At 47.2% G+C, this 9982-nt stretch overlaps 1 protein-coding gene across 1 annotated transcript in view; it reads right to left on the bottom strand.

Moving 5' to 3' along the window:
* Positions 1-2133: 2133 nt before the first annotated feature.
* The window catches only part of IRF3 (interferon regulatory factor 3), a 13350-nt gene continuing 5501 nt past the window's right edge, over positions 2134-9982 (bottom strand). Inside the window, 8 exon segments of the mRNA XM_082195379.1 lie at positions 2134-3405; positions 5648-5766; positions 6733-7321; positions 8671-8699; positions 8702-8779; positions 9343-9419; positions 9421-9445; positions 9755-9820. Of these exon segments, the coding sequence (XP_082051505.1) occupies positions 3241-3405; positions 5648-5766; positions 6733-7321; positions 8671-8699; positions 8702-8779; positions 9343-9419; positions 9421-9445; positions 9755-9820 (1148 nt within the window). The 3' untranslated portion in view covers positions 2134-3240.

Genomic DNA, 9982 nt, shown 5'->3' with positions numbered 1-9982 from the left:
TGTGTGTGTGTGTGTATTTTGGACTACAATTCCCATCACCCCAACCATTGGTCCTGCTAGCTAAGGATGATGGGAGTTGTAGTATATACAAACACCGGTGGGAGGTGGGAGGAGAATGTAAGGAAGAAACTTGCAAGGGACTGTGCAGAGAAGGAAGTCTATGTAACAGCCCTTCTGAGGATCCGGTATAACATTGCTAAAGGAGTCTTCTAAGCAACCCCCACAAACAGCTGCTGGCAAACAAAATTCTCATTTCCAAGAAAGTGGGGCAGTTTTCTAAGATTACGTTGTTGTTGTTGCTGCTGCTGCTGCTGCTGTTACTTTGACTTCCTGCGCCAGGCTATGAATTGGAAAAGTTGAGAGTAAGAATGGGGCGGCAGCCTTGAGCCCAGAGAACCTGGGTTAATTTGCTCAGCGAGGTTCTTGCTGAAAGGGCTGCAGGAGCAGCCGTGTTGGTAGGGTGGCTGCTTCATCTAACCCTGCAGGAGCTGACACCGGTTAGTGGGAAAGAGAGCAAAAATGGGAAATGCTGTCGGGGACAGATGTGGACTTTGTCTGAACTCACACCCCTCTGGCATTCAGGACTCCAGCTCGGATTAGCTGCAGCACCTTCTCTGTAAAGGCGCAACACAAATGTTTGGGGCTTTTCAGTTTAGGAAAAAACTTAATCAGCTGGGGGTGAAGAGACCCTATAGAGGCTTACTGCATCATCCAGTGAAACGAACTGGCAGGTTGTTTCAGAGCAGATGAGAGAAAGTGCCACACAGTGTATAATGATTCATGGGATTCGCTGCCACAAGATGAGACAGCCGCTGGCTTAGGTGGCTTTAAAAAGGGGATTAGAAGGATCAGTCTGTCAATGGTAACTGATCATGATGGCTGCGTGGCGTTTCCAGGTTCAGAGGCAGGATAGTTCCTTCCCAGTACTAGTTGCTGGACCTCTGATCCCTGCGGGGCTTTTCTTGTATTGAATCCTTCAACTCTTTGCTGCTCTTGCCTTCAAAATCATGGCAGGTTAGGGGTTGAAATGGTGTGTACATAGTCTTAGTTTTATTTATGAAGTGCCTAAAATTACTAATGTACTGCACATTTTAGAAAAATCATTCTCTGCTTCGCAGGGTCACGCTTTGAAATCTAACCAGCATCATTAGGAAGTGAAGGGAGGGAAGAAACTGAGAGGGAGTACTGTATAGCCAAACCTGTAATGGCCTGTTGAAAGGAAATGCAGTCCAGAATAAATTGGTTTTCTGAAAGAAGAAACCAGAGAGGCATAGGTAGGGAGTTCCATGCAGAGTTAGAAGCCAGTGGCCTGGTTCACACATAATCATAGAATCATAGAGTTGGAAGAGACCACAAGGGCCATCGAGTCCAACCCCCTGCCAAGCAGGAAACACCATCAGAGCACTCCTGACATATGGTTGTCAAGCCTCTGCTTAAAGACCTCCAAAGTCAAATTCCACTGTCGAACAGCTCTTACTGTCAGGAAGTTCTTCCTAATGTTTAGGTGGAATCTTCTTTCTTGTAGTTTGGATCCATTGCTCCGTGTCCGCTTCTCTGGAGCAGCAGAAAACAACCTTTCTCCCTCCTCTATGTGGCATCCTTTTATATATTTGAACATGGCTATCATATCACCCCTTAACCTCCTCTTCTCCAGGCTAAACATGCCCAGCTCCCTTAGCCGTTCCTCATAAGGCATCGTTTCCAGGCCTTTGACCATTTTGGTTGCCCTCCTCTGGACACGTTCCAGTTTGTCAGTGTCCTTCTTGAACTGTGGTGCCCAGAACTGGACACAGTACTCCAGGTGAGGTCTGACCAGAGCAGAATACAGCGGCACTATTACTTCCCTTGATCTAGATGCTATACTCCTATTGATGCAGCCCAGCATACTTAATTTGAACATCCAAACCCAACCCAGCAGACTAACCATGGTTTGTTTTCTGGCAATCTTAATGTGAAGCAATTGGAGGATTTTGTTGGCTTATAAACTGGTTTGTTCAAACTATAGTTTGGCATAATACCTGCACCCAACAGCCTTAACTATGGTTTGTTTGGCAGCTCCACCCCAGGCACTATAGGAAAACAAGGCAAAAACAGCTGGAAAACAAGTCACACTTTGAAGAAACCAGTTGTTGCTTGTTTGCTTGTCTGTAAAACTACTCTTGTGTTTATTGAACAAACCGTGGTTTAGAGGCGTGTGAACATAACCGGAACAAGTGACTGCAGACAAGAGGAAAAAGGGAGGGGACATAACCAGAAGATGATATTTTTAATTAAATCTTGTTCTACTAAAAGTACTCAGATCAATGAGTGGACTAAGGAGTGCATAACCAATGAAATCATGTAAGGAGAAATGGAGAGAAAGGAATAATGTCAAGAGGAGGGGGGAGACTTTAAAATAAGTTTATAGATAACAAGATGATTAGCAGAGCTGAGGACTGAAATAAGGAAAAAGGCAGGAGACTGATTGGAGTTATATTAGGGCAAACAGGGTGAGAATTGGCAAAAACTTGCTACCGTCTTAGCACTATCAAAAGAAAGGACTGGGTGCATCTAATGATTTTTAAGAAAAACAGCAAGCCTGCATCAGAATTACTGTGGATTAAAAAGTGAGATTAAAAAAACACACTAAGATTGCAGACAAGAAGCAGTAAAAAGTAACATTAAATCTTAAGCATAATTGGGACACTCAAGAGATGATAAATCTAGTTTTTGCCATTATTATTATTTCTTAAATTTATATACCGGCTTTCACCTAAAGATCACAGGGCAGTTTACAACATAAAAACACAAAGTGCATAACATAATAATAAAGAAAAAACCCTCACATTTTAAAAGCCAGAGAGTGTTTAACAGCCAAAGACCTAGTTAAAGAGGCGTGTTTTCGCCATGTTAAGCTGCTGATTGTGGTCCTGATGCCTACGACGAAACCAACGAACGATATGAACAAGAACAGATGAAGCAAAAAAACCCAAACGAACCCCCCCCCCAAACTCTTGAACATCCTCTGCATGCAAGGATGCTAATAGAAACCGACAGCGGCTGCCAGCTGTCTCAGTGGAAGGTTTGTGCAAGTGAGCAGTGACCATCTCCACCAAAGGGGCTGCCGGAATCCCCCTTTCTCAGGACTGGCAAAGAGGAGTGTTGATATTGCTGCGTAAGAGAAACAACGAAAGCTGTCTGAGGAAGAAGACCCAAATCTGCAGCTATCTCCGAAAGAAGGGGGATAAAAGTTTTGCGCGGCTAATTAAACTGCACCTCCATCTTCTCTTGCCATTCTCTCAGTTGGTACAGAAAGGATCCTTGCAGCGAATCTGATATCCTTAGGTCCGGCTCTGCTCCGTTTAATGATGAGGCCCCGCTGGTCTGGCTCAACTCGTAGAGAGCTTCCAGTGTCTTAGGGATGACCTGTGAAAAGGGAAGTGGGGAGAGAACAAGAACAAAACAGTTGCTGCTGCTTGTGTTCCGTTCATTTAGTTCTTCCCTGGTACTTAATAGAACTGCCTACCATGTGTGGCAGGGCAGAGACTATAGCGTTTTCCCACTTTATCCCCAGGGCTACATAAAAGGAGGGAAAGCTGGGCTACCTTAGAGGGAACCGCTCTGCCCACTGCAGTGAAAACAGACTTTGGCTACAGAGTTTTGCTGATTAATGGACATACAGTGGTACCTTGGGTTACAGACGCTTTGGGTTACAGACACTTCAGGTTACAAACTCCGCTAAGCAGGAAGTGGTTGCTCCAGGTTAAGAACTTTGCCCCAGGATAAAAACGGAAATCGCGTGCCAGCGGCAGCATTGAAGCGAAAGCACGCCTCAGATTAAGAACCGTTTCAGGTTAAGAACGGACCTCCAGAACAAATTAAGTTCTTAACCCGAGGTATCACTGTATATTTACAGTATTACCTCGGTTTATGAACTTAATCTGTTCCGGAAGTCCGTTCTTAAACCAAAACCATTTTAAACAAAGGCATGCTATCCCTAATGAGGCCTTCCACCGTTCGGATTCCATTCTTAGACTGAGGTAAAGTTCTGAAACCAAGACACTATTTCCGGTTTTGCGGAGCTTGTGAACCAAATCGTTCTTAAACCAAGGTACCACTGTACATATTTATCAGCTAAAGAAGTACCCACAGTTGATCAGGTATCCAATTTTGCAAAAAGGTAAGTCCCTATGAAAGCTGTAGATGATGTAAACTATCTGTTGCAGGGATGGGGACCTGTGGTCCTTCGCATGTTTGTTAGGACTCCCAATTCCATTCTCCCACACCCCCAAGCTGGTTTGCATGACATCACTGCTTTTACCCTTACCACTGAATAATCTTATTCTCTAGCTTAAGCACAGGGAGTCTGAGGCTTTGATTTTTAAGATACTTACAAGACTTAAAGGACCTGTTACTCAGTTCAAGAAATCACGGTCAGTCAATCTTAGTTTTACATAATCCCGCCTGTGTACAGTGGTGCCTCGCAAGACAAAAAGAATCCGTTCCGCGAGTCTCTTCGTCTTGCGTTTTTTTCGTCTTGCGAAGCAAGCCCATTAGCGGATTAGCGCTATTAGCGGCTTAGCAGGTTTAGCGGATCAGCTGATAAGCGGCTTAGCGGATCGGCTGTTAAGCGGCTTAGGATCAGCTGATAAGCGGCTTGGGAAAAAAGGGGGGGGAGGAAAAAAAACCTGCAGGAACTCGCAAGACATTTTCGTCTTGCGAAGCAAGCCCATAGGAAATTCGTTTTGCGAAGCACCTCCAAAATGGAAAACCCTTTCGTCTAGCGGGTTTTCCGTCTTGCGATGCATTCGTCTTGCGGGGCACCACTTTATAAAACAGTTGTAAAGATTTTCCTATGTGCTTTGATTAAAAAATGATGCATGTGTCACCTTAGCCAATATCCTATTTCCCTCTTCTCTCATACGCAATAAAGCAGGGAGGGGAAACCTGTAGTCCTCCAGATGTTGCTGGACTACAAATCCTATCATCCCTGACCACTGGCCTTTGCTGCCTGTGGCTGATGGGGACTGTAGTCAAACAACATCTGGAGGTCCACAGGTCCCACAGTGAATCCTCAGACAAAGGAACTTTCACTGCTCATGTCAACATTTCTCTGTCCTAAGTGATAAAACAGGCTTCCTCAACCTCGGCCCTCCAGACGTTTTTTGAGACTACAATTCCCATCATCCCGGACCACTGGTCCTGCTAGCTAGGGATCATGGGAGTTGTAGGCCAAAAACATCTGCAGGGCAGAGGTTGAGGAAGCCTGTGGTAAAGCTTCTCAAGGTGTGTTAGCAATATCTGCTTTAGTTATCTTTATGCCTGGGTCAAAGTATGATGGGATAGCCTTTTTGTGAATACCTCAGACCCACACCAGGTTTGGAATAAACAGGGGCAAGATGGTGCAGGAGGACATGTTCCAAGCAATGACTGTGGCAGAATTAATCTCCAGGTCTTCCTTCCACCCCAGCTCATAGATGCCCCCCAAGAACAGACTAAAAGTATACCCCACTTTTCAAACCATGCATGAGCAACCCTGGTTGCAGCGAATCAGCTGTGTTAAATCAGTTGGAGGCAGCACTTGTAGATGTTTGCTTCTGAGCTGTGGAAAAGAGCAGCATATTGGACGGTGCTTACGCAAAGCATGGAAAGGGACAGAAGTACTTACTTCCACCATGATCAGTTTTTTCTTCCAGGGCCGGCGGGTGTCTGGCCATTCTTCCCCAAAGCATAACCACAAGGTGTACTTAGGAGATCCCTGTTTGCCTTCCATATATCCAACCAGGTCTGGGGAGAAAGGGAGGAGAGCATTTCCTTCATATTCGAAAGCCCTGTCAGTTCCTCAACTGGTAGCTGCATGCTGATTACTATTTCTGTGGCCTTTAACTCGGCACGAGGGCTGTGGAGGGGTATCAAATGTTGCCAAGGTCCACCAAAAAGGCTGCAGGTTAGACCACCCTGGTAAAGATGCTAAAATAGTACAGGGGAGAGGACAGAACCCTGCAGCCCAAGTGCCATGGGGCTGAGGAGCGTTCATCCAATGGCACTCTCGCAACACAACCTTGAAGGTAAGAACAGAACCAATGTAAAAAGGTAAAGGACCCCTGAATGGTTAAGTCCAGTCAAAAGCGACTAGGGTTGCAGTGCTCATCTTGCTTTTCAGGCCGAGGGAGCTGGCGTCTGTCCACAGACAGCTTTCCGGGTCATGTGGCCAGCAGGACTAAGCCGCTTCTGGCACAACGGGACACTGTGATGGAAACCAGAGCGCACGGAAACGCCGTTTACCTTCCCGCCACACTGGTACCTATTTATCTACTTGCGCTGGTGTGCTTTTGAACTAAGTTGGCAGGAGCTGGGACTGAGCAATGGGAGCTCACTCTGTCACGGGGATCCGAACGGCCGGCCTTCTGACCAGCAAGCCCAAGAGGCTCAGTGGTTTAGATCACAGCACCACCTGCATCCCAGAACCACTGTAATAAGTTGCTTTCGATGTTTTCCCCACTGCATCAATCCAGGAGGACTGGGAGTCTTATGAACATCCGGGGAGCCACAGATTCCCCATCCCTGTCCTGAAGGCACAACCATTTACTTGTATTTCAGTTGGCATGTGAGTTCAGTGCCTGTCCCTCTAGCAGTGGTGGAAAGAGAATCAAAACTTTTTGCAAAAGTTGTCTTAACAGCGAGGGTGAGCCCTTAAGACACGAACCCTTACCCAGGAGCCCTTATGGGACAGGCAACATAGCCCTTGCATACCTGGCACAAACTGCTGCAGGCTGTAAATGGGACCCAACTGTTCCTTCAGGAGAGCCCCGTGAGGCGTCTTGTCTTCAGGCATCTCTGACTGGCTCCAGGACACATGGCAATGGCCTTGGCGCATGCCACACAGAGTCATACCCTCGATACGGAGAACCACCCCCGGAGCCACGCCTCGCAGAAGGCGCTGAGTGTAGGTCACTTGCAGGCTGTCGTTCAAGCAGACTGGGTCAGGCAGGACCACGTCTGCCAAATCGCGGTAGCAGCCCTGGGAGCCTGGAGGCACGAAGCACAGGCCTCGCACGTTCTTGAACACGTCAGCGAGGACCAGCCGACCCCGATAGTAGACTCGGACCTCAAAATCTGACTCTGAGGAGGAGAGAGGGATAGTGTGGGGGAGCCAGGTGCAAAACACCACCCACTCTTCCTGTCTCCCAGCGGCAGGAGACACAGCCTTTGCTATTCCCCCAGGAGGAGAGCGACTTATTGCTCTGCGCGTGCAGCAGCCAGTATCATTCTGGAACGACTGCTGAAAACAGAGAGCAGCAAAGTGACGCTTAATTGCCCAACCTCTTCCAGAGAAACCACCCATTCAATGTTACAGCACAGTCTTATATGTAAGTCCTCCAAAGTACAGTGGTACCTCTGGTTGAGCAGAACGCAACCCGCATTGTGTGTGTGTGTCGCAATTTGCCACTTCTGTGCATGTGCGTGACGTCATTTTGAGCGTCTGCACATGCGCGAGCTGCGAAACCCGGAAGTAACCCTTTCCGGTACTTCTGGGTCGCCGCGGGACGCAACCTGAAAAGATTTAACCTGAAGCAAACGTGACAAGAGGTATGACTGTATGTGGCATTGCATTCACTCCCAGCTATGTGCAATAGGGACTGCAGACTATCTTCCCCAACTGATATTGTTCATTCATTATTGCATTTATAACCCACCTTTCCTCTAAGGAGCACAAGGTGGTCTACATAGCTCCCCACTCCTATAATTCTCACAACAGCCCTGTGAGGTTGGGCACTTCTGCCCCAGGAAGGTCACTTTGGTGATGCCAACGCAGCAAAAACAACCAGGGAGGGAAAGGTTTTGAGTTATAAGCTCAACCTGATTGGCGAAATATACGAGCGCTAAGGGTTCCCTTTATTGGGGGGAGAGATCATGAGCAAGACAGATGATGGCTGGTGGGTCAGCTCCAGCTTCCAAGCTATTGTCACTGGGCTAAATATATACAGTGGTACCTCGGCTTACATACGCTTCAGGTTACAGACTCCGCTAACTCAGAAATAGTACCTCGGGTTAAGAACTTTGCTTCAGGATGAGAACAGAAATTGTGCAGTGGCAGCAGGAGGCCCCATTAGCTAAAGTGGTGCTTCAGGTTAAGAACAGTTTCAGGTTAAGTACGGACCTCCGGAACAAATTAAGTACTTAACTCGAGGTACCACTGTATTAAACAACAAGCCAATCGATTTTATTTTCACAACTTGTCAGATGGTTCCTTCCCCCCGCCTGCCAATCATCTGATGTCAAAGTTGGCCTAGGAGGGTGGGTGGGTGGGAATAAAGATCTGGCCCCCCGAGCCAAAGGAGTTCTCCACCTGCTACTTTATACCCTGATTTCACTTAAAAGCACAGCAGCGCCAAGGGGACCAGATACCCTATTTTTTGCTCTATAAGACTCACTTTTTCCCTCCTAAAAAGTAAGGGAAATGTGTGTGCGTCTTATGGAGCGAATGCAGGCTGCGCAGCTATCCCAGAAGCCAGAACAGCAAGAGGGATTGCTGCTTTCACTGCGCAGTGATCCCTCTTGCTGTTCTGGCTTCTGAGATTCAGAATATTTTTTCCCTTGTTTTTTCTCTTCCAAAAACTAGGTGCTCTTGTGTCTGGTGCGTCTTATAGAGCGAAAAATACGATGCTTCTTTAGATCCAAGCAGCTCACGAAAGTATCGCTACTCAAGAGGTTCTGCAGGGAGATGCTGCAGTTGTGGGTGGAACTAGATTCAACTCGGATGGGGGCAGGCCTCCACAGAAAGCAGGATTCTCTGCTCCTAAATATGGTTGAAGAGAAAAAGACAAAGCAAGCACTTGATACCCAACACAGACACAAAACAGAATCGAGAGAGAGGTAAAAAAAGGTAAAGGACCCTGGACGGTTAACTCCAGTCAAAGGCGACTCTGGGGTTGCGGCGCTCATCTCGCTTTACTGGCCGAGGGAGCCGGCGTACAGCTTCCGGGTCATGTGGCCAGCATGACTAAGCCGCTTCTGGCGAACCAGAGCAGCGCAAAGAAATGCTGTTTACCTTCCCGCCGGAGTGGTACCTATTTATCTACTTGCACTGGCATGCTTTTGAACTGCTAGGTTGGCAGAGAGAGGGAGCCTGACAACGCCGCAATTCCCGCCACTTCAGAACAAAACTCTACTAGATTGTTCCTAAGGAGTTGGAACTGTTTTTTGTTGCTGTTCAGCAACTGGGAGTCGGAAGGCCTTGCTGATCTACCACAAAGCACACAGAAGATCTACCTTTGGTTCCTCCCACACTAGATGAAAGGGATAATGGTTGCAATCTCGGCTTGGCCCTGACATTATTTCCTCTAGATCCAAGAAGCTCACCAAACGTATCGGCTCCCAGTATCTGATCCAGCTGTGGCTCTGCGATTACAGGTAGATTCGTATCAAGCTGAATGGGGCAGGCCTCCAATGCAAGCTAGATTCTCTGCTCTGCAGCAAAAACAACATATTTCAGAAGACAACAACAAAAAAAGAAAATGTAGATACTCGGCAGGCACACACAGAAAGAAGGTGGATCTAGAATGAGTGCCTGAGAATGCCAAATTCTGGGATTTCTGGGAGTTAGGAATGCCTAGTGCATTAGGGCAGAAGCTGCTAATGGTCGAAGCTCTTGTGTTGTGGTTTTGGAGGGAATGGGGCAATATAGGGCTGGAATGCAGGACTCCTCTTTCCAAATCTGGAAGAAAACAGATTCTAGGGGTGGGATGGGAGGAGGAAAGAGAATTTCATTCACCAGCAGCACTCTCACAACTTTCTTCTCTACATCCCATCTGATACATGGAGCACAGGCTCGGGACAGCTGAATCAAAAAGAAAAAATACATTGCACAAAACTATGCAGTGAAACCGATTAAAATGGTATGAAACCCCTAATTACTTGACTACAGAGTGGGAACCTGTGGCCCTCTAGCAGTTGTTGGACTCAGTTCCCACCAGCCCCTGCCAGCATGGCAATAGCTAAG

This window comes from Podarcis vaucheri (assembly GCF_965113315.1).
Source record: "Podarcis vaucheri genome assembly, chromosome: 13".
Classification (NCBI taxonomy): domain Eukaryota; kingdom Metazoa; phylum Chordata; class Lepidosauria; order Squamata; family Lacertidae; genus Podarcis; species Podarcis vaucheri.
This window is presented reverse-complemented; position numbering and strand designations above follow the sequence as displayed.